The 25,967-nt window shown below is 37.2% G+C and overlaps 1 protein-coding gene across 5 annotated transcripts in view; it reads left to right on the top strand.

Annotated features, from left to right (window-relative positions):
* THADA (THADA armadillo repeat containing) overlaps positions 1–25,967 on the top strand; it is a 314,598-nt gene that overhangs the window by 87,230 nt on the left and 201,401 nt on the right. For all 5 annotated transcript variants that reach the window (XM_032652726.1, XM_032652725.1, XM_032652728.1 and 2 more), the window contains 2 exons: positions 1,019–1,141; positions 8,216–8,307. In XM_032652726.1, the coding sequence (XP_032508617.1) occupies positions 1,019–1,141; positions 8,216–8,307 (215 nt within the window). The remainder of the gene's footprint in view (positions 1–1,018; positions 1,142–8,215; positions 8,308–25,967) is intronic.

The raw sequence follows: 25,967 nt of genomic DNA, 5'->3' as shown, positions 1-25,967 counted from the left end.
TTTGTTTTATTCTCTGATGTACCTTTAGTCATGTCCTCTTTGGTATTCATGATATTGCTTATTTTCTTCTCTTCTTGGTTAGTCTCATCAGAGGTTTGTTTCTATTTCAAAGAATCACCTTTCGGTTTTGTTAATGCTCATAGTTATGTCATTGACGTTTTAAAATTTTCTACTCTTTTAAATTTTCTTTCTCTCTTTTGAGTTTATTGTTCTTTTTCTGTCATCTTAATTGGACGTTTTTTCCAATTCATTTTTTTATTAAAGTATAGTTGATTTACAGTGTTGTGTTAATTTCTGCTCTATAGCAGTGATTCAGTTATACATATATATGCATTCTTTTTTATCTTCTTTTCTATTATGGTTTATCACAGAATATTGAATATAGTCCCCTGTGCTATACAGTAGGACCTTGTTTTTATCCATTCTGTATATAATGGTTTGCCTTTTTTTTTAAATAGATGCCATTTAAGGTGTACATTTCTTTTATGTTCCACTTAAATGCATCACACAAGTGTCAGTGTGTAGCATCATCATTATTGTTCAGCTCTAAATATTAAAAAGTTTTTTCTTTGACCAGTGTTTTAAAATGTGTCAGTTTTAAAAGTATGTAAAGAAACTGATTCCTAACTTAATTCCACTGTGATCAGAGCATAATCTGTAAGAAATTAATTTTTTGCTGTTTGTTGAGACTTTGTGGCTAGGTTTGAGGTCATTTTAAAAAATAAATGTTTCATGTGTGCTTGAAAAGAATGTATTGTCTCTATTTGCTAGGTGTGGGATTCTACATAGGTCCATTGGATCAAACTTTTGTATTGCATTGTTCAAATCTTGCTAACTTAAGAAAATTGATTTATCAATCATTAGGCATGTTTTATTAAAATCTATTTTTTTTGTGAATTATCCATTTCTTCTTGTAATTTGGTAATTTTTTTGTTTGGAGGCTATGCTACTGGATATGTACAGATTTGGAATTACCACAGTCTTCAACCTACAACTGATTTTGAACTTTTTATTCTAGGTTCATGCTTTAAATATCCTTAGAGCCTTGTTCAGAGATACACGTCTGGGAGAAATTATTATCCCTTACATTGCTGATGGAGCTAAGGCTGCAATTCTGGGCTTTACATCACCAGTCTGGGCAGTAAGTGCATTTGCTATTTATTTTCATTGACTTAATTATACCCCTGAGTAGGTTTTAATAAACTAACCTTTCACTGGATGATACAAAATATGTACTGCATTTTATTAAGGAGTTACTCCAAGGGATAAATCCTTGGATCAAGCTACATTTTGACCCTTGGTATTTTATGGTTACATTCTGTCTCCTTTGTTGGCTTATTAGCCATAACTCTTTGTTTTCTTGTTTTAGTATTTGCTTTAGAGTTTATAGTATATATCTTTAACATCACAGTCTGCCCTCAAGTAATATTTTACCATCTTAAAGTATAAGAACCTAGCAATATGTACTCCCATTTCTCTCCTCCCAATCTTTGTGCTTTTATTATACATTTTACTTTTATGTATATTGTAAACCCACACTACATTGTTATTATTTTTGTTTAAACTGTCAATTATCTTTATTTAAAAACTGACCATTTAAACTATTTTTAAGTATACAATTCAGTGGCATTGAAAACATTCACAGTGTTGTGCAGTCATCACCACTCTCCATTTTCAGAACTTCTTCATCTTCCCAAACAGAAACTGTACCCATTAAATAGTAACTCCCCACATCCCCCTTCCCCCAGTCCCTGGTAACCTCTCTTCTTTTTGTCTCTATGAATTTGCCTATTCTAGGTACCTCATGTAAGTGGAATCATATATTTGTCCTTTCATGTCTGGATTGTTTCATTTAGCATAGTGTTTTCAGGGTTCATCCATGTTGTAGCATGTATCATAATTTCATTCCTTTTTAAGGCTGAATGAAATTCCATCATATAGGTATATGACATTTTGTTTATTCTTTCATCTGTTGATGGACACTTAAGCTGTTTCTTTTTGTTTAGGGTGAATAATGCTGCAGTGAACATTGGTGTACAAGTATCTGTTTGAGTTCCTGCTTTCAATTCATTTGTGTATATCATATAGTAATTCTGTATTTAATTTTTTGAGGAACTGTCAAACTGTGTTCCACAGTGGCAGCACCATTTTATACTCCCATTAGAGTTCCATTTTCTTCACATTCTCGCCGGCACTTGTTATTTTCTATTTTTTTGGTAGCAGCCATCTTAACAGGTGTGCAGTGGTATCTCATTTGATGTTTTGATTGCACTTGATGTTGAGCTGGAAGCAGAATGACTCTGAGTATCTGACTGTGTCTGTTGTGGGCTCTGGGTATCAGTGTATTGAGGGAATGCTGGAAATATACATATGAAAAGGTGAAAAAAACAGACGCAAAACATGAAAATGGGGGAGGTTAAATGCTGAGTCACTTTTTTTGTTTTCTTTTGTTTTTTGCAATATGATTACTGTCCAGAAACTTCTTGATTCAGAACTCTAAGATTGTGGGCAATACCCAGTACAGTTGTCAGATTAAAGAAAGTAAACTTTCACTTTTTTAAAATAATTCCTGGGAGAAACACCATGATTTTATTGTTTTTTCTACATCATTGTGCCTTCTAGAATAAAGGAGACTAACCTATGGTTTGTAGGCACTTGACTGTAGTGTTAAAAAGAAGAAAGACTGGCAAAGGGAGAGGAGAAAAGAAGTTAGACCTTAATATATTACCTGCAGAATGGAGAATTTACTAGAAAGGCAGGCTTTCCAATTAGTGAGCTGCACAAACCAATTCATAACTCTCTGATGAGCCTCTAATTGACAGTCAGTATATTGCAGTGGAGCCCAAGGCACAGACTCCCAACGTAAAGAAGAATCCTCAAGATTGCCAACTGTTGCCTGGAAAATCATACATCTTCCTGTAAGAAAGATAAATGTCCGAAATTCTGTCTAGGAGCATTGCCTAACTACTCCTGAGGACACGGTGTTTACCTTTTACATTTACAGGAAAACGGAGCAATACCTGTATACCGTCAGGAGAGGTAGGTAGGAATGTGGCTTCACCATCAGGAAGAGTAGAGATCATAAAGCTGATTGCCAGAAATGTCAGTATTGTTTTCTTTAAGCCACTCATTCCAGATGAACAGAGAAATGTTCTCTATGAAAGGGCTTTCGGAGAGTGAAACCTGGTGACTTTTCCAACTTTAGGAAAACTGAAAGTATCAGAAATGAATGGATCTTTTTTTTTTAAGTCTTTTTTGGAGACCTTTTAAACAGTAACACATGGGCACTGCAGAAAGTCTGAAAATATAAGCATAAAAGGAAAAGTCACTGGTTTAACTACCATACAGATATAATAATCTTTAGCATTCGAATGTTTTCTTTCTCTTTTTTCTATGTGGCTTTTATGTGCGTGTAGTACTCATATGCACACATAATCTATAAAAGCCTGCACAAATATATATAAGTGCTTATGTATAGTTTTATTTGGGGGGAATCTTCCCTTTTAACACGTGTTTTAAAGGAATCTTTTTTGTTTCTATTCAGTTTGTTTGCTTTACCAGAGAAAATAAACATCACAGCTATAATGATGCATACTCTGACTTAAATATATCAATTGTTCTGTTTCCTTCCTTATAAAAACCTAATCTATGTTATGCCAGAACCACGTCAACATACTCAATGAATGTGAAGAAGTCTTCATTTTACAAAACAATTAACCATAGCATGCTGTGTGAAGTTGTTTAAAGAGTGGTTTTTCCTGACTGTGTGTGAAATATGGTTTGATTTACAGAAATCTGATTTGTACACATCTTCTCAGGAATATATCTTGTACCTAAAGGTGACTCCATCTGTACTTTTGGCTTAATTGTTTTTCCTGGCAAGTTAGAGAAAAAAAAAAGTAAAATAAGCTTAATTTTAATTTTGCAGTAAAGGAACATTTTCCAGGAAGCATTCATGTGTATATTTAATAGTTTGTACAGAGTCCTCAATCTTTGTATTGAGACCACACAAATCTCTCAGTCTTTGCCACCTATTAGGCATTTTTAAAAGCCAGGGGAAATGTATTGCTGTAAATATATATAAAACATTAGGCATACCTCCTGGTTACAGACAATATTAAACACTAGAAATACAAGGATAAGTAAGACAATCATAATAGTGACTGTCTTATTGACTATTTTCCATGTGCTTGGTATCATTTACATTGATTAGCTCAGTTCATGCTCAGAGCAATCCTGCTAGGTAGATTCTGTTATTAGAATCCCCATTTTACAGATAAAGAGAGGAGAGAGGAGAAATAACTTTGTCCAAGGACATACAACTATTATTTGTGTGATTCTAGAATCTGTGCTATTATCAGGGAAAGTTTTGGGTATTATAGAAATACGGCGAAGGTGTATCTTACTCACCTTGTAGGGTTTTGACCCTGTCCTTAGAAAACAGAGCTGGAGGTGTAGCCTGGGCACCCAGGCTATAAGGTTTTATTGAATGGTACAAACCTACAGCAGCAGGAATGAAGGAAAAAGGGAAGTGAGGCAAGAAAAGAGAAGAGACATTATCAAGCAGGTGTTGTAGGTTAACTTGCAGGAAAACTGAGCTGCTTGTCTGGTCATGTGGTGTATCTTCTAGCCAGGCCATGTGAACCTACCGACCCTGGGAACAGTCCTACCTTCTCTCTCTTATTGGTCAAAGTTCACCCCTTGGGGCATTAACACAACTTGCGCAGGTGTTGACACAACCCTTGGGCAGCTGCTAGAGAAGCCAGATCCCATGCCCTATGATGTAGTATCTCATCTGAATCTGGAAATGGCTGGATGAGCCACAGTCACCATTGGTGTCTGGGATTTGACACTTGGCTTCCACTGCTGTTGAAAAACCCTACATGAGAGAGTTTCACCGTAGGGGGATGATGGGCTTTGACTGATGCAGTGAAAAGTGAAGGCTCGATTGTGAGGTGGCAGGAGGGAAGGCGGAAGACCAATCAGGAAGCTATTGTAATAGTTCTGCCAAGTGATGATAGTGGCTCAGAATAGAGAAATATTAATAAAGATGGTGACAAGTGATAATTGGGCTTCCCTGGTGGCGCAGTGGTTGGGAGTCTGCCTGCCGATGCAGGGGACGCGGGTTCATGCCCTGGTCCAGGAGGATCCCACATGCCGTGGAGCGGCTGGGCCCGTGAGCCATGGCTGCTGAGCCTGCGCGTCCGGAGCCTGTGCTCCGCAACGGGAGAGGCCACAACAGTGAGAGGCCCACATACCACAAAAAATAAATAAATAAATAAAAGATGCTTAACATCATTCATTATCAGGAAAACATAAATCAAAACCACAATGAGATAACCATTTCATATCCAGTGGGATAGCTATAATTTAAAAGGTGGACCACAACAATTATTGGGGAGGATTTGGAGAACTGGTGAAAATGGAACTCTCGTACAGTGCTGATAAGGATGTAAATGGTACTGCCACTTTGGCAGTTTCTCTAAAGGTTAACATAGAGTTACCATGTGACCCAGCAGATTCACTTCTTGGTATATACCCAAGAAAAGTGAAAACATGTTCACACAAAAACTTGTATGTGAATGTTCATAGCACCATTATCCATAATAGCCAAAAAGTGGAAACAACCCAGTGTTCATCAAATGATGAGTAGATTTTTTTAATGTGGTATATCCATTCAGTGGAATATTATTCAGCCATAAAAAGGAATGGCATACTGATACATGCTACAACATGGGTGAACCTTGAGAATGAAAGCCAAATGAAAGAAGCCAGACGTAAAAGGCTGCATGTCACGTGATCTCATGAATATGAAACATCCAGAATAGGCAAATCCCTAGAGACAGAAAGTAGATTAGTACTTGCCTAGTGAGGGAGAATAGGAAATGACTGTTAATGTGTATAGGGTTTCATTTTGGAGTCATGAAAATATTCTGGAATAAGGTAGTGGTGATAGTTTCCTACTTTGTGAACATAGTAAAAACCACTGAATAGTACCTTTAAGATGGTGAAATTTATGGTATGTGAATTATATCTCAATAACAGGAAAATTAATTTTTAAAAATGTCTTAAAAGTTTATCATTTGGTCACCTTTGGAGGTTACTATGACATGAACTCATTCTGCACACTGGTAAATTTATGGAAATAATTCTGTACTAACTGATAACAGAATGACCAAATAGCTCATGAAGGGAAGCTTTTTTTTTAAAATGGTAGTTTTTCTGAAAATTGTAACTAATTAATGGTAGAATATCACTAATTTGCTATACCTACTGGAATAAGTAATGATAATCACTGGCTACTAATGAGGGAACTTGATGAATGGATCAAGCTGGTAATCTGTTTGATCCCTCTTAACATTACTAAAAGACATTATGTGTCTCCTGCCTTCGGTCTATCAAATCAAACAAGGGAGTTTTCTTTCTTGGTTGGGGTGGCGGATGGGTGCCCATTCACTTTGTAGAACAGTCCTCTACAGTTTTGATAAGGTATGCCTCAGCAGGCATCCTCTTTCATTTCCAGACACTCCTGTTTTAAGTTTACTGCTTCTGGCAGTCTTTGCCAGAAAGTTTGGTTTAGGGCAAGATGGAGTTTGTGTTTTGATTTTTCTTTTCTTTTTATATTTTGGTATGATTCTTGAGAGACGATAGGGTCCTGGATGACGTTACCAAGTCATCTTGAACCTAAGGAGTCTTTGGGAACCAAGTCAATGGCCTAGGTGAGAGATAATCAAGACCTGAGCTAGGACAGAGGCGATGTTGATAGAGTAACAGGACAGTGATGGGTTTGGGGATATTAGGCAAGACACACAGTAGGGACTTCATTAATGTTTGTTAACTGTTGAATGGACATAAGTGAGTTTGTCCAATTTTAGGGTTGTATTACAATTATGGTATGAATTGTGCCAGTGTATCTGTGGTCCATTTCAAGAGTTACCACACATAAATTGAGTCAGTCATGTGCTTCTAGAGGAGAGGTTGCAAACTGGTGGCTGATAGGTCAAATCTGGCCCACAACTGTGTTTTATTTGGCTTCCACAATAGGTTTTTTTTTTCCTTTAATTTGTTGCCAACTTCTCAAAATAGATTTCACATAAAAGTTGGGGTTTCTGGCTTCTCTTGAAAAAGCAGAAGATCTGGCAACACTGGGCTTACATTCCCCTCAAGGCAGCAACTTCAGCTGAAGCTGAATAGTGACTGCATTATACCCAATCCTCTGCTGCCTCTGTCACTCACTGTCCTTATGGGCATTTGAGTTGTGATCCTTACTGCAGTAGTTTCAGGAAGCTATCTTCTAAATCCTACATTGTTACTTTTAACTACCTTTTTTCTTATATTGCTATTTAACACACCATATGGCTCCTATCTAATTAGAATATAAGCTCTGTGTTAGCAGTAAGTGTGTGTGTTCTATTTCTGGACATTCTCCATGGGGTTGGTATAGGGCCTTACACACTATAGGGAAGTCAGTATATATTTATACATCTCTACTCTGATTTGGCAAGGTAATTGAGGAAGCCCAATATCCCATGGCTTTCAAGACATTTTTATGATGCAGGAAAGCGTCTTGACACATTGGTTTGGAAATAGATCTGCTTTATTATTACCATTTGAAGAAATGATTCATGTTTATAGTTTTTTCTTCTTATTTCTGTGAACCAGTTGCCTCAGATAATCTTAGGGTTAAAATTACTTAGGTTACTGCAGTTGTGTGGTTAATAACATTTTGTATATGATATTAAATATTTTCTTGGCCATATTAATAATGTGGATCCTTTGAGTTAGGTCTGATAAGTAATTTCTCATAGGTAAATGATTACAGAAAGTAAAAGGAAAGAGCTGAGCTCTTTCTTGGGATATCCATCATCAGAAATGATATGGGAAAATGAATTTATTGTTTCCTTTTAAGTGTTATTTAATGATACAAGTACAAAGGGATAATGAAAACAGTTGGTGGTAATATTAGAAGTATAGGAAAAAGCTGTGTTGTGTGCATGTGGTTGGACAGTAGAGCTCAGTTTAAGAGGAAGTCATTGAGGTAATTACTATAAAGTTATTGAAAATTGTCTACTTTTATGGACATAAACCACATCTTCCTTAGCCCCACACTAGGCAATCAGGTAATGATTTTGAATGTCTAGTTTGAACATTGTAAATGTTGGTTTCATGCCATGAATATTTCTTAACCTTTATTGTGTATTTATTTTTACATTAGGTGAGAAATTCATCCACACTTCTCTTCAGTACGTTGATCACAAGAATATTTGGAGTTAAAAGGGGAAAGGATGAACTTTCCAAAAAAAATAGGTAAGCTTCATCTAATGCTAACTTTACTTTTTTACAAAATATTGTCCTGGGGCTTCCCTGGTGGCACAGTGGTTGAGAGTCCGCCTGCCGATGGAGGGGACACGGGTTCGTGCCCCGGTCCGGGAAGATCCCACATGCCGCGGAGCGGCTGGGCCCGTGAGCCATGGCCACAGGGCCTGCGCGTCTGGAGCTCCGCAATGGGAGAGGCCACAACAGTGAGAGGCCCGTGTACGGCCAAATAAAAAATTGTCCTGGCCAAAAATAATTTTTGGAATTTTGCTTACTTTTATAGATTCATCTAGAGCATAAAACTATAAAAATACTATGGTAAATTAACCTATGCTGCCAAATTCTAATCCCTTGGGCAAAAATATCTACTGTTTAATAAGTGGACCTTTCAAAGCAGCAAAAATATATATATCAGAGTAGCAAGGGCTGAAATGTAGAGCTTATTTCTCAATGCAACAGCTAAAGTTCGTTTTTTCGTTTTGTTTTGTTTTTGATTTACATCTTCTTCATGTATTCCTGAAATGTCCTATATTGCTTTTTCTTGATGTGTCATCAGGTACTAGCTTGTGCGATATCTTTGCTTTTATAGTAACTGGAAGTTTAAATGTTTATAGTACACTCATCAGGACATGTCCCAGATTACTTTTACATTAACCTCTAACCAAGGGGAGCAGTTACGGATGTTGGTCACACAGAATAAACAATGCTTTTTACTTTTAGGTCTTTGGTGTTATGTTTACTCTCTAAGACATTTTCCTCTTAAGGTTTTTTTTAACGTCTGAGAAAAAAACTTAAATATTTTGATAATGAGTAATTTTTAGATACAATGCACAAGTTCTGTTTGTTGGTTTTTAAAGAAGAGAAGCTTTGAATAGCTGTTTCTTTAGCACTTAGGAGGGTTTAGTGTTAGTCTAGTGGCTTGCAGTTGTTAACACTAGATGTCACTGTCGCTGCATGCTTAATCATTTCTTAACTTCGTTTGCTATATCTGATTTGGCCCAGTGGTCTTTCTCTTGATGCTCTAGAGATAAATCAGGCCCTATTCCTCTCCTGCCTAAAAAAGTTGATGATCACACTTTTAAGTCAGGTTTTAAGCTCTTGTTTATTAAAATATATTTTCTTGTGATGGAACTAAGTCTTAGGAATGAGAAAATATCATGAAATAATTTTATGATGGACCATTGGTAAATCTGATGAAATCTACTGGTAGTTCTGAATTGTTATTTAAATTGCTATTTATCACCCTATAAAATTCAATAAATATTTAAATAGAAAGCAGTTGGCTGTAAGTGTGAATTCCTTGAGTATACTAAGGAAATACTAGAGAGTTGGTTTTTTTTTAGCTGAGTTGTATTTCTAATGATGATAACATTATTCCTTTGAAAGGTTGATTGTAATTTTTACTATTTAGCTGGTTCCTAAATAAATTCTTCTTGTCACTAGTTTGAAATCACTAATACTTGTTTCTTTTTAGCTTTGCTTATTTTGTTAATAATTCAATAAAGTGCTAAGGTTTAAAACAGTTTGGTCATATTATAAGGCCATGATAAATAGTGCATAAATAAAATATGAGGTTATCAAACAAGTGAAATTAATGTTTAAATCTGAACTCGAAAATGAAGAAATGCTTTTTTTCCCTTTTACTTTTTATGAAGTGAGTGATTCTTGGATGTGTATACAAATTTTACTTTATACAGGAGAAAATGATCAGATTCATTTTATGTAGGTTGCATCTGAAGGAGGGTGGAAGAATAGCACAATGAAACCACACCGTTGTAATCTCTTTGCCACAGCTTGCTGATGTGAACGTCCATTATAAATTCATTCCTCTTAAATAGGAAAGGTTACAAAATATATGACTTTCTTAGAAAGAGGGAAATAGAGTATTCATGTAATTGTTTTAAATAAAGCTGAAAAGTGAAATGAAGGTATTAAGAAGTTAATTATTTTTAATGTGATAAGCATTTTTGGTAAGAGTTTTTATTTCAATAACCTGAAGGTTGGTATATGTCATTATATATACAAGGCTTCTGTTCTTTGTTTAACCCTTAAAGAGTATACTTCTCGGCAGGACCCACTAGATATGCTCTGCAAAACCTTTAGTGTCTTAAACTTGCCATTATTTGTAATGATTCTTCTAGCTGTAGTTTGTTTAATTATGTCACTTTTGGATGAAATGTTTATTTACCTGTCCACTACAATATTAACTCCCTGTGGGCAGAACCTTTTGCTTCTATTCTGTGTATGTATCATGGGCACTGTAAGACTGCTAGTAATAATGATGTCTTGTTGGTTGGTTACTCAACCATTGAATAACTAAACTCAGCCAATGAGACCTCATAGGCCAGTGAAGTCTACTTTCACAGCCACAGATTGTTCTGCGCATAGTCTTACAAATGTGTGGTCTTGATCAGAAGGGAACTGGACAGAAAAAGAACATCTGCCTTTCCCATCGAGTGGAAAAAAGTCTATCCTGGAGTAAACAGGCTTGGTTTCTAAGCATTTTGCTACCACTGGAGATGACCTTAATAGACTCCCTTACCCGCTTTGCACTTCAATTTCTCCATCTATAGACCAGGAATAATAAGATCTGTGTTCTGTACTCATAGGGCTATAGGGAGAATAAAACAAACTAGTAACAGTTCATTTTCTTTTAAAATATTGGAAGTCCTATGCAATTAGAGATGTAGTTTGCTTTTTCTCTGTTACCACTTCTATTATTGTACTCATCTCATTGTCTTACAGTTCCCCTGTGCTTTTGGAGTACAGGGTCAGTAACTTATCCTTATTTTTGTATACCTGGTGCCTAGCATAGTGTCTGGCATGTAATGGCCAGAAATACTTGCTTACTGAATAAGCAAATTTTGTTACTAGATGAGAGATGAGAAATCCGGTTTCTCCTCCTGGCTTTGTTGCCATAGACCTGCTATAACCAACTGAAACAAATTAGTTAACCTGTCTGGGCCTTGGTTTTCTCCTCTAAGATAAGAGATTTGGACTATCCTTGAAGTCTCTATTTCTATCAAATACTAAGCTAATTTAAATATATATATATATATATATATATATATATATATATATATATATATATACACTAAGCTAGGCTTTACGTAATTGTTACTAGAATTATGAGTTTGGTGAACTGCTATGTTCCCGGTGCCTAGAACACAACAGTACCTGCTTGGTAGTAGGGACAAGAAGTCCCCGTTTCATGTATAAAGAAAAGAGCAGAGGTTCTGCATCCCCATTTATAAGTATATAGAGTATGCTTGAAATGATTGAACTCTAGAGCTCACTAGCCTTGTTCTAGATGTGTCTTTTGGATTATGAAGAATGAGAAAACATGTTTCACTTGTTTGTTTTAAATGGTATTACATTTAAATTTTCTAAAGCTCCTTTCCTTTCTATTTATTACCCCTGGACTGACTTGGCCCGACAGAATGAGTAATTGATCCTTTGTATTGATAGAATCAGAAGCTACTCAGCTCTGTGATGTGGGGAGTGTGCCGGGCATTCCAAAATAGCCTCCATCTGCACTGTGAGTGGGCTCACCTTGGTAGTTCCGCATTCCTTACAGGGCAGGAGCTAAACCAGTGTGATCTTTAACTGTAGGTCTTTCCCTTTAGCCCCTTTGTGTATTAACCTTCAACTGTTCTATTCCCAGGTAAAGGACAAATATCAATATACATGTAGTAGTCTGAAAAGCTTTATTTTAGACTTTGCCAAAGCTTCATACAGGTGCTCAGTGTACAGAGTGTTCTATAGCTCTTGCTCTCTCTTCATTTTAAATCAGTCAGCCAATAAGAATTCGTAAGCATTTGTCATGAACTCAATATTGACACAGTAGAGGAGTCCATGAGAAATATAAAAGGTGGACCTTGTTCAAGGAACTTACGTTTCAGCTCGGGAAACGAGAATTGTCATCTGCTGTGAAGCAGATACAAATAGAAGACAGCATACAGTAATCAGCTATACAATGTGGTCTGAATAATGGCTGCGTTAGAAATTCACTAGTGGGAGAGTTGAGTGGAGCACTTGGGGGGACTGTGTTTCTTGTAAAGCTTTGGGGATGAGTAGATTTGGGGTACATGGAAACAGGTAGGTTGAAAAAGAGGAACAAAAGAATAATCTTGTTTTCAGTGTTAAGTACAATCTCAATTCTGTCTTGTTAGAGAGAGCCCATATTCAAATTAATAGCCTAGGATGATTTAATACAGTTTAAGAGGAAAATGTTTGTAAAAGGATCACCAGGTCTAAGTAAAATTATTTATAATGACTATGTTAGGAGATGTTAAATTGTATTTGTTTTATTTTCCTGGGTATAAATAACAGAGAATTGCTTTAGTTATTTCCCTTAACATCTTAGTGGTGTAGGTCTGGAAGGATCCTCTGAGGGACATCTAGTCTAGTCTAGCCCCTTGCTTAGAGACAGATTTTGAAGCAGTTTCCAGACAGATTGGCTTCTCTCCTGTTCTTCATGTTTTCTAGGAAAAGAGATTCCACAAGTGTTTGTGGTTACCCACTCCATTGTTTAGGAAAGAATTGGATTCTCAAAACTAAAATTGGGAGCTGTGGGGCAACTAGGTTTTTAAATTTTAGAGAATGTAATTATTAGAATTCAGAATAGCTTATTTGCTTTGAACTACATAGTAGTTTGTAGCAAGTGCCTATTTGGCCAAACTGAAGATCAGAATTTTCTTTTGACTGTGGCCAGGATAACCTTAACATCCTCAGACCCAGTGGGTTCTCGTCTTCTCCACTTAGCAAGCATTTATATTGCATTTTCACTCTGGGCCCTCTGCTGGGCACTGGGATCCAAAGATGAATCAGACATACTCTTGGCCCTAGGGAAACTGACAGTCTAATGAAGAATATGGCAGTTACCTGTGGCGCTAGAGTCTCTATTCCACTTGTGTAAAAGGAATGGAGAAGTGAAGGGAGATGGCATATCCTTAGCGCCTATTTGCTTGCTTGGCATGTGCCAAATTCTTTATAAGTGTCTATTTCAGCCTTCATCACAGCCCTGCAGAGTAGATAGAGTCATTCTAATTTCACACAGGAATAAACTAGGGTTGGTGAGATTGAGCTATTTGCCCGAGGTCATACAGCCAGAAAGTGGTAGAACTAGAACCCAAATCCAGCTACATCTGCAGAGCACATGCGGATTTATCCACCGGCACACACAGCCCCTTATGAGCAGTGAGTCATTTTTGAGAGTGTGGCTTTAGATCTTACATCCTGAGACTGTGGGAAATGAGGCACTTCAGCAAAGTCTCAGTGTGGAGCTGGGACTCTCACATCTCCCATGTGGCAAGTTGATTTTAAGACCTTTTCATTAACCCCAGTAGGATATCAGTGTGGCCAGTGAGCCATTTATTTACCTCTATAAAACTCTGGTATTTGATGATAGTTTGGTGCTGTGCTATGGGGAGAGGATTTGGGGGGTTTGTGATAATCTTTTTCTATTGTATGATGTCTTTTAGGCTTAACCTAATGTTTTTCCAAATCTCTGCTTATATTTTTCTTTCATATATTTAATAATTATTATAATAATAACCATTATGATATTAGTTTTTGTATTTGAGAGGACATAAGCCATCCAGTCCCATTCTCATTTTGCAGATGTGAATATTGAGGTGCTCAAGGTCACACAGCTAGTGCTGGAAATAAAGTTAATGGTTACTTTTAGCTCACAGTAAGCTCAACTAGAACATTTAAAAATTTTAGCTGATTATTTATAAATGGAGTTTCTATTAGCAACAATAATACTAGTTTGGATTCAAATAATTTGAAATTAAGCTAAGAGCCCCAGTGTTTTGATACGGTCTGGAGGTATCATTCATGCATTTTCCACAGTTGTTTACAGAACATTCAATCTGGTTCTTTAGGCAGAGTAGGTAAATGTGTATTCTTGGAGACAGAGAAGTTAAGTACAAGTCTTGTGTAACCCTTGTTGAGAAGTTCTTAAAATCAGAATTAAGTCTATTCTGACACTTTGGCCTACTGGAGAGTTTCATGTTTCAAGTTTTTGTTCATTCTTAGGTTCATGGATCACAGGTAGGAAAACCACAAATAAAAATTTTAACCAAAAAGAAGCTCTTAAAAAGAAATATGTTCATGAACTTGAAGTGGGAATTAGTCATTGTGTTCTTAAATATTGACTCTTGCGGGGACGAAGTAATCTTTGTTCCTAAGTACTGCTTCAGGCCATTGCCTTCTTTAATAACTAAGGCATTGTTGCTTTAGTTTGAGCATGTTCTATGGAATTTTGGCAATGCGTGCATCCTCTTTCTGCATCTCAGTAAAAGCGTGAGTAAATATTTTTTCTTAGCTTTGGTATTTTTGTAGCTTACATTTTATATGAACCAGACTAATATAATGTAATACCAGGATTACATAATTTAGGACGTCAGGATTTCTTCCAGGACTATGAGATAAAGTCTTCATTTATCAGGGGTTTTACAAGCAGTATTTGTTGCTCATTCAATACCTGCAGAGAAATACCACAGAGCTCTTTTCCAAATGAGAAAATGGAGTCAAAGAGGTTAAAACCAGAGGGAACAGTTTCTTTAGAACTTGGATAATATTTCTTCTCTATTCAGAACTTGGTCCTTATAACTATTGATTTTAGTAATGGATAGTTTAGAAATTCCAGGAATTTTGAACTATTCTTGTTACACACCAAACTTTTAATAAAATACAATCAATAAAATTTTTTCATTGAATATTTACTATGTGCCTTGCCACTCTAATATGTACAAAAGTAGTTTATGACATGGTCTTGGATTTCAAGGATTTTATCATTTACTGAGAGAGAAGACCAACATGTGAGCTAGCTTAGGAAAAATGAGTATCAAACTCTGATAATGTCAGGGGATGAGGGGGTCAGAGGAGGATGAGGTCGGGCTTCGTGCAGGAGTCAGGCTTAATCTGGATTTGAAAAAATGGATAGGATTTGAATAGGTAAAGAGGAGGATGTTGCATATGAGTTTATATAGGCATGAACAAAGATATCGAGGTTGGAACACATGTCTGAGAAAGTTAGAAGATAAACCAGACCAGGACTGAAAGCACGTGATGGAAATATTCATCCGTTCATCCATTTAGTCATTTATTTCTAAAGCCAAGGATTCACTGACCATCTATTCTGTGTAAGCACTGAACCATGTGCTGGGGCTATATCAATGAGTAAAACAAATAAGCCAAGGAGCCTGGTTTGAATTTTACACAACATTATGAATCATTTACAAGTTTTAGTATTGGAGTGTTCCATGATAAAGGCATTGTTTTAGGAATCAGTTGAGAAGTGATTGCATTCTGTGTCCCCCGCTGGTAGTATTGGAGAATATGATGCAAGACCCTGGAAGAAAGTTACGTAGGAATAACTGATACTCTGTAGATTATTAAAGCTCGGTTCCAGCTTGGTGTGGTTCTTTTTCAGCATTTATTCTTTTTGTTACTTCTAAATTGAGTAGTGGCTATATTAGAGGGGAATATGCCTTATGTTTTAAGGATTACTAGCTTCCTCAAGATATTTAAAAGATATTTATTGAAAAGTAAATTATAAAGTCAAGTAAGTTTTGGAAATGCTGGATTAAATAAAATTTTCTCTATGACAGGACTTCTCAGAACATTTAATATGCTACAGTGGTTTTTGTGACTCTTCAAGAGTGGGAGGTAACCTGCAGTATTTCCCCAAGTTAAAGAACTTATATCTGGGGAATTTATATCTGGGGAAGTCCACCAGATATAGATTTAAAATGGTATCCTGGCATACAGTAGGTGGTAAATAAATATGAATCAATGAAAATTTCGTAATTTTAGACCTTTTAAAATCTTATATTTAAAGTGCCTCTTTGGGGACTTCCCTGGTGGCGCAGTGGTTGAGAATCTGCCTGCCAATGCAGGGGACACACGTTTGAGCCCTGGTCTGGGAAGATCCCACATGCTGCGGAGCAACTAAGCCCATGCGCCACAACTACTGAGCCTGTGCTCTAGAGCCCATGAGCCACAACTACTGAAGCCCACGCGCCTAGAGCCCATGCTCCGCAACAAGAGAAGCCGCCTCAATGAAAAGCCTGCGCACCACAACAAAGAGGAGCCCCCGCTTGCCACAACTAGAGAAAGCCCATGTGCAGCAGCGAAGACCCAACGCAGACATAAATAAATAAATAAATTTATTTTAAAAATTAAAAATACATAAATAAAGTGCCTCTTTGGGAGAATGAACTTTATATCCTAAATCAGTTTCTTCTACCATTTTGTCAGAAGAAGATAACGTCCGTTTTCCCAAAGCCTTGATCATTGATAATGGGGGAAATAGGGCCTACAGCCTGGTTGATGAACTGATCAGCAAGGTCAGTACCAAGCCCATCAGGGTGTGATGTATATATTTGTGTGTGTGTGTGTGTGTGTGTGTGTGTGTGTGTGTGTGTGTGTGTGTTGGAAAGGCAGGTAGGGAGAGGGGAACAGAACAGTAACCAGCTTTGAAATATAATAAGTAAGGCCTTAGGATCTACTAGGATGGCTGAGTTCTATAGCTTTGGTCTGTATGTCTTGCTAGCAGCATACCCTGTTGTTGTCCTTCATCTCCCAAATAACAGCTCCATTTGTTAATATTTAAACAGAGGCTTGCAATAATTCAGACTTGAAGCAGTTAGAATGCTTTTGGCTGCAAGTAGCAGAAAACCCAAATCAAAATTTAAACAATAAGGAAAAGTTATTATCTCACACATAACCAAGAAGTTTTAAGGGGGATTGATTCGTTCCAGGTTGATAATGTCATCAGAGACCCAGGTTCTTTCATTTTTTTGCTGTGCCATCCTGGATGTGAAGGCATTGGCCTCAGGCAAGCGTCCTTCATGGTTTCAAGATGGCCACAGTTCCAGCCATCACATCTAGATGCAGTAGATGCAATATTCAGTGGCCTTGTGGCATCCCTATTTCTTTTTGAGAATGACAGCACCACCTCTGGTATGTGTTCCCATGCTGTCAACTCGACACTCTACAGACTTTCCTTAACATCTTTTTGGCAGAGTTAACATCTTCGTATGCCCCAGCTTATCCCTGACAAGGGAAATGGATCCACCATAATTAGCTTAGACTAATTAGGATTCTCCAGTTGGATCTGGGGTTGGTGTCAGCTCTCCCTGAAGCATATGACTACTCAGAGAAGGGTGAATACCCAACCAAAGTCAAATACTGTTAAAGGAAGGATGGGATGAGGGAATGGATTTCTATTAGGTGACTAATGATGTCTGCTGCTACATTCTTCTAGGGTATCTCAAAAGCTGTGAAAATGTTTCCATTTCATTAGGAAGATAAATAATAATATATGTAGTATTTTAGCCTAATAGGAAAGTGTATTTTTTTCCTTTATTTGTGCAATTCCTCCATATAATTTTTAAAATATATGAAGTAGTAAAAGTGTCTGGATATGTGGTTCTGTATAATTCACTTCTGAAGGCAAGCCTTCATTATAAAATTTTCGCTCAGGAACAAAGTTTTGTCTTCACACATGAAAAAAGTTTTGTAGAGCTTTAAAATAGAGATGCTAAATAAAATACAATTTTCTAAGTCAGAAAATGCTACTCTGCAATATGAAATATCTCCGATTCATAGCTAATCTCTAACAAGCTAACAGAATGTTAACATTGTTTTTTATTACGAACTCTAATTCACTTTGGAGTTTGACCTGTATATTACAACATTGATTTTGTTATTGTAGGGCCAAATGGTGTGAAGTCAAATGATCTTTCTAAATTTATTGGAATTGGTACTTAATTATTTTAATTTATTAACCAGAAATCCCTATTCTATTTAAATTGGACATAGTATTTTAATGTTGGGGCCTCTGAATTCAAATTAGGCCAACTGTCTTGAACAATCTCTCTTTCTCTATCTGCCAGGTTTTTTTCTTTTCTGTCCTTCCAAACTGTTAGCGTTTTGTTCTGTACAGACTGCCTTTATAGAAGTGGAACAAGAGGCTGTCTAGGTCAGGGCAGACCAGCCCGGCTCAGCAGAAGATGGGGTCAGACTGGCTACCTTTGACAAGGATCAGCAAGTCTGATCCAGGTGCTAAATCTTGGAGGTCTAGAATTTTCTACTCTATAAACACATTCCTAGAGCCATCCATTGCTCCTAACACATCTTTGTCTTCTGTTTATCTCTATGATGACTCTTGTGAACAACTGATTTAGATACATATAAATGGTCAATTACACACTTCCTCCCTTTAATTCACTTGATCCCCATTTTCACCCCCTACAATCCAAGCCCTCCTTTTAGGCCACTGGTTTCTTTTTTATAGTTGGTGGTCTGTTTAGATGGTCCAACATTTTTTTTTCTTCATCATTTATTCAACAAACATGCTTACTACGTTCAAGACTGAGCACTGAGGGGAGTATAGACATTTATAAAATATGGTCTATGTATTTGAAGAAAGGTGGAAGAAGTGAGCTAAGACTTGAACTCAACTGTAGTTCAAGGTGGAAAGCCATGAGTACTCTGTTAGCTCCTTTCCTCTCTCTTGGGGGAAGAGCCTGCATGTGCCACTCCTCCCATTTCCTCTCTTCCCTGCCACTGCGTAAGTGCGCCTCCGCAGAGCTCACACTCTTCACACACTCATCCTTTCTAGACCGTTCCTCCTTCCCATCCCAGTTCTACCATTTAGGCGGGAAAGACTCGTGTGACCATTTCTTTATCTTGCCTTTGTTCTATCTGTGGGACAAGCGATGATTCAGATCATGACCAGTAAACAAGAGGGCAGTATTAGTGATATGCCTCCCCTATCTGTATTTGGAAATGAAATTCTCTGTACTAATAAAACAGTGTCGCTGGCCTCTGACGGTGGTGAACGCCCCCATTTTCCCAGAAACACACCATAAGTCATCATCTCTTTCTCCTTTCTGCTTTTAATTAAGCCAACTTAATTTTCCTTAAGCTTCAACATTTTAGGGAAGTGAAAGAGAACTTCTCTTTCAATGGTGTTCTCTTGCTTCGATTAGTTACTAATACTGCAATAACATAGGCTTTAACATTTTATCATTGTAAAAGTATAGTGTTTCAAAGGGGAAGTAAATATATTTTCTGTGGGTTATCTGCAGTGCCACTATTTATAATATTTATGTCTTTGGAAAATGTATTTCAATTGTCAGATGATCATTTATAAGTTGTAGCCCTTTCTACAGATGGACATATCATTCTCAAATACTTGCTTGTTCTTTTCCTTCATGTTTTCAGCCCTGACTGCCTTCAACATTGTGCTGCCATGCACTGCCAAACTGCTGGGTCACCCATGGAAATTGAATTCCAGGGGATTCATGGCATTTTCTATGGAGGTTTCTTTCTCTAGAAATCTCTTCTTGCCCCCACCCCCAATTAAATTGAAATGTAATGATCTTTCTTGGTTTTGTGTATAATACCACTCTTTCTAGCATTTTTAAAAAATGTATTTATTTTTATTTATTTATTTTTTGGCTGTGTTGGGTCTTCCTTGCTGTGCGTGGACTTTCTCTAGTTGCAGCGAGCGGGGGCTTCTCTTCGTTGCGGTGCGCTTCTCATTTCAGTGGCTTCTCTTATTGCATAGCACAGGCTCTAGGTGCATGGGCTTCAGTAGTTGTGGCGCACAGGCTCAGTAGCTGTGGCGCACGGACTTAGTTGCTCCGCGGCATGTGAGCTCTTCCCAGACCAGGGCTCGAACCCGTGTCTCCTGTATTGGAAGGTGGATTCTTAACCATTGCGCCACCAGGGAAGTCCCTCTAGCATTTTTAATTAGCATTCCTTATGATGGACAAATCATGGTTAACTTAATCATTCTCTTACTATTAAATATTTAGTTTTCCCTTAGTTTTAAAAATATTTTTAATAATGGTGTGGTGAGTATCTTTATTTTAGGAAGTATTTTAACATGTAGGGTTATTTCTTACGGATAGATTCTCCTTGGTGTGATTTCTTGGCAGCAAAGTAATATAACTAGTCTGCAGATTCTTTTTATATATTGTCAGATTTCTTGATAAATTAATCTTGAAAAACAGTTTCCCCTTGTCACCTTCTTACTCAGGAATTTTCATTAGTTCTCTGTTGCCCATGGTCTAAGGTCTCTGCCCCTTTGATTAGCCTTTGTGCTTTCTGTTAAACCTTTTTTTGTTTTGTTTTAACCAACTGTCTACCATTGATCATTTACAGTCCATCTTATTTTTCCACACTATGCAAAGTGGTACAGGGAATAACCTCATACATTTTAGCTTCTCCCATTTTTTTGGATTATTTCTTTAGGATAAATGATCAGAAATGGAAGTACAGAGTTAAGGAATATAAACATTCCATGAAACTGATAGCCAGACTTCTTTTAAGTAAGATATCAATTTACAAATTTGCCAGCACATATAATCTTTCTAGTAGTGGGTATTATTCTTTTTTTCATGCAAATTTAAAAGAATGTATGTGGGGGGAATTACCATGTTGTTTCAATTTATATTGCTTTTCTTACTAATAAGGTTGAACATTTGCCCACATTATTTGTTGGTTAATTGTATTTTCTTCAGCTTAGCTTTCAGGGCCCTATATAATTTGAACCTGCCCTTTTCACCTTATCTCCTGTTAGTCAAACCCACAAATATTTATTAAACTTCTACCAACAAATACATATACTCTAATCAAGCTAATCTGCCTACCATTCCTTTGAGATTTTCCTTTTTGTTGCTTTTATTCATGCTTTTTCTGCTCCTAAAATGCTTGTCCCTTCTCATCTACTTATCGTATGCTGATTTTTCCCATCCTCTGAGATTCAACCTGAATCTTTTTTTCCTCTAGGAAGTTTTCCTTGACCTGACTATGGCTTCCTTGAGAGCAGGGCCTGTGTCTGATGCCCCTTTTGGCCCCAGTGCCTTGTAAAGGGTCTGCCTTACATAGGAGGTAAAGAAATGATCTATTGATGTTGCTAAGAAAATGCATGTTGAGTTAGGCAGCTCTAGATTTAACTTCTGGCTCTGACTTTGGGCAAGTTTAGTCCCTTGAGCCTCACTTTCTTTATCTCAGCATCATCGTATACCGGGGATGATACTAGGATCTGCCTCCCAGGTTGCTGTGAGGAGTAAGCACGGTGATGCTCATAAAGAGCCTGGTGTAGTGACGCTTGGTGTACAGGAGGCTCTCTTTCAGTGGGAATTGTTTTTAAATTAACTGAACGAATAAACTGGTCATCCCAGCACTCACTGGTCTCCCTTTCCTTAGGCCTCTTCCTGGTGTACCCCAAATGACGTGTGCCGTCTCTTTCTTGTGTTGGTACTGCTTCTTATGAATTAGTTAGGTACTCTCAAATCAATTCCAGGTTCTTAAGGGGAGGGATTGTGTTTTAAGTTTGATGTATATCCTAAAGCACTGTGTAAATACAGATTGGTTAGGTATAGCTGAGTAGCTTTGGTAGCAGTGAAAACGAGGGCAAGGCAGTGATGAAGACCTCATTTTCTGTTTTTTTACTGAAACCTTTACTGGACCTTTGCTAGAAGAAATTATTTCTCCTAGGGCCTTTAAGAAATGTTTACTTTTGTTGCTTGTTCAGCCAAATGGAGTCAGTTATTCAGTAGAAAATGGTAAAAATATCCAAATAACACCACTGGATTTCACTTTTCCATATAGTGTTTCAAAGTGTTGTATTCATTAATATTTGTGAGAAACCTATGGTTAATACCACAAGAAGTCATAAACTAAACCAGATTTCCCCCTTTTTTAACTTTCACATGGCTTGGATTAACAACAGTGTTACTCCCTAATTTACACCTGGGATTTAAAAACCCTTCTCAAAATGCTGAAACAATGATTCATATTTAGTCACCATGTGACTGGGTTATTTTCATTTATTGAAAATATAAACAACAAAAAACATCCTGGATAAAGAGCTCCATGTATTTTAACTAGTGACAGATGCTATGATCTGAATTTCTACTTAAGTCAGGCATTTTTGACATACACCTCAAGCCTCGCAATTAAGCTTTATGCCTTTCCAAACATAACAGTTAACCAATAAACCAAAATATCAGCCTGGTCTGGCTTAGCTCAGCGGTCTTTTGATTTCTTCCAGTCTGTTTGATGTGGAGGCTTATTGAGATTTATCTATTGAGCTGTTCATAGTTTGTAGGGCTGAGAGCACTGGTTATATTATATAAGATTCCATTAGTGACAGTAGAGTGTAGACAGTCTCTACAGTGTAGATAATTTAGTCAGTTGTGCTGGTCATGGTTTTGTTGAAATTTTTAAGACTTTCGTCAAGATTTTTTTTTATTAATTCTCAGTGATTTTTGTTATTTCCCAGTTTATACTGTGAGCCTCAAAACAGATGTAGTTTGATTGGTTCAATTTAGTAGAAAGTTTTTTAACTTTCAGTAGAAATCTCTATGTAGATTGAAAACTTTTCCACTTATTTGGACCAGTTTATCCACAAGGGAAATAAAAATTAAAAATATACAGTAATCAATTATAAATACTTGGTATATGGGGAGTCAGATATCATTCCATTGTATTGTTTGTGAAGGTAATAGCATCAGTATACCCAACTTTATAACATAAAAGCTGCAAAGGACTTTCATATACTTATGTCATGTAATCCTTGTTGGAATACTCAATAGTATTATTGTCCTCATTCTAAATAACACACTTGGAATTTATATTATTAATTTGCTACATGTCTCATATCTAGTATGAAGCAGAGCTGGTGGTCAAATTCAGATATGACTCCTAATCCAGTTATTTTTCCATTACATTAAAGCTTTTCGTTCTGTAATATACAATATTTCTAAAAGTAACAACGTCCTGTCAAACAGCTTTCCACTGGTTTTATCACATCCTCTTTCCTAAGAAGTAGATTAAAATTACTCATATTTACCCTGCTGGAGATAAGAAAGTAAGATCATATTGGAGAAATAATAAAACTTATTCATTCTTTCTGCCTCAGTTGCCACATGTATCGAATGGGGGAAACAACTAGCACTCACCTCACAGGGCTTTGGGGTGGAGTAAGTGAATTAATACATGCAAGGAGATTGAGTGCCTGGCATAGAGTAAATGATAATACATTTTGCTATTTCCATTCATTTACTCAGCAGTGTTTATTCACCCGTTGCTACATGCCAGGTAATGTGCTAGGTGTTGAAAGATAAATAAGTCAAAGTCTTTTCCTTTAAGGGTCTCACAGTCAAGGGAAAGAGACATACAGGAAAGTACACACCATTGGCATGAATGTTCTGTATAGAGGCATGCAAGGAGAGATTTGGAAGCGCAGAGTAGGGATGAGTACCTGCTGTCAGAGGAGGCTTCCTATAAGAATCAGGGCCTGAGCTTGAAGGATAAGTAGAAGTTAGCCAAGAAAACAGTAAAGGAAGAAAAGGGAGCCAGGAGGACAAATGACAGTGGTAAAAGGTTGGTGTGAACACGTTTGTTCAATCCAGGATTTCTTGAAGACTCTAATATGCTGATAGGTACTGTGACGTTCCAGTCACAGTGTAGTTACTCTCTTAAAGTGTTGAAGTATGGAATCCTTTTTATGGAGAACTATGTTTTAAGGAACACACTTTGGGAAACTCTGGATAAACTGGGTGGTGAGAGATGAGTGCAGGTCAGAAAGAGGGTAGGCAAGGACAGTGGAGAAGGGCATGTTGATTAGAGATATTAAGACAGTCAGTTTAACAGTATTTAATGAAAAATGAGGAGACCACAGAAGAGGAAAGATAATGAGATGATGGCAGATTTGGGGCTTGGGACAGTGTCTGGGGCTGATGGTGCCATTTACAGAGGTGAAGATTTAGGAGGAAAAAGAGATTGGTGATGGATGGGGGACATGCTGAGTTCAGTTACTGTATCTGTTTTGAGATGCCTGAGGGACATCCAATGGAACATATTCATCAAGCAGTTCAATATCCTGGGTCTGGAGCATATGCATGAGCTCTGGGCTGGACAAAGGAGTCGTCCGTGAGAGATGGTATTTTATGCCAGAAAGTGAATGAGAGAACCCAGACGGGTGAGGATAGACTCCTGGGGGCATCACTGTTTAAATGATGTGTGGAGAAAGAGGATCTCTCAGCAGAGATTATTTCGACAGTCTGATATTCTTTGGGACATGTTTGTCAGTTCCCCTGTACCCCCCTTTCAAGGTCCATGAGTATTTTATTTTGTTTTGTTTTTTTTGGAAAGTGTCTGACTCCACCCATGCAGGAAATCTACTCTGTGGGCCACTCCTCCCAAGAATCTGGGTAGTTGTAGAAAGAGGCACTTCACCCACACCCTAAGCTCTCTGCCCTGTGAGATATTCCGCCCAACCCTTCTGAGCCCAGAGGGGGAAGGTGGAGCCATGTTGCACTGTTAAGTTTTTGAGTGTGAGGTCCTTCAGTGTAACTGGAAGAATCATGAAAGAGAAGTATTCCACTGGATTAAACAAGTTCAATGGATTTTAATTTTCCTGATAAACTATTATTAAGAAATTGTTTTGGAGATTTACTCTCTGAGTAGGATTAGCTAACCTACATTTTTCATTTGGATAAGTGATTCTTTAATTAGAAACCGAGATTTAGGGAATAGTTTCCCATTGCTTTATATAGTGTAGAGAAGGTATGTGAAAATGCCAAATGAAGGTTTTCTTCCTGATAGCGAGAAGCAGGGAAAACAAGAGGAAATTATGATATGTTGAGGGAAAGGATTCTGTTCATCCAGCGTGCCTGCTTTTATCTTCAATTCTGCAAGTCTCTGCCGGCAGTTTTTTGTTTTTTGTTTTGTTTGGTTTTAATTCCCTCTTCTTGTGCGAAAAGTTGCATATTTCTGGCAAATGTTCATTACTGGCTAGGGGCGCAACAAGCAGTCCTTTGCCAGAGAATTAAGCAAGCAGAAGTCTGTCAAAACAAATATTCTAGTTTGAAAATATAGTCCTGCTGGGGGAAATGGGGAGGGGTGGATAGTGGAGGAGGCCAGGGTATGTTCTAAGGCTGAGTATTTATTTCGTAAGAATTCTGTGTTCTGAAAGATTGTTGCTGGTAGGAGTGCTGAAGAAAACAGGATTTTGGTACATTAAACGTACTGATGAGCAAGGATGGACTTTCTGGGGATTTTTGGTTTGCTCTTGTGTTTGGTATTTAGCTCTCATAATGACAGCCTTCGCTAAGAGTGAAATATTTTGATAACAAGTAGCCTTTACATTTAATTAAAGAGGCATTTAACAAAACTTATGTTTACATGGAAGAACTCTCAGTCCTGAGGATATTAAAAATATATAAACAAACATGCACATAAACACACAGTCCACTTCATAAGCACTTATTTGGCTGGGAAATGCCAACTTTTTATAATTTCAGTCTTAAAAGTACTGGCCAATTGATTCAAAAAAGCAAAATTTATTTTTTATTTTTCTCCCCAACTTTTCCTTGTATTTCTTCCTTGTTACTTTAAAAGAAAATCATTTCACAGAAAAATGATTATATATATTGGATAGATGCAATGTTTTGAATTTCTTTGCCATAGAGTTGCCTAAATCTGTTATAAAGTTGCTCTTCAAGTTGGAGAAACATTGGCTGACATTTGTGTTACTTTCCACTGGGATAGGGGTGGGATTAACTTTATTAAGCCTCAAGGATGAAAGTCCTTGCACACAGAAGTGGATTTTGAAGATT

The sequence above is a fragment of the Phocoena sinus genome, chromosome 13 (genome assembly GCF_008692025.1).
Source record: "Phocoena sinus isolate mPhoSin1 chromosome 13, mPhoSin1.pri, whole genome shotgun sequence".
NCBI lineage: Eukaryota > Metazoa > Chordata > Mammalia > Artiodactyla > Phocoenidae > Phocoena > Phocoena sinus.
The sequence above is the reverse complement of the archived record's forward strand: the minus strand, read 5'-3'. Positions and strand labels throughout refer to the sequence as shown.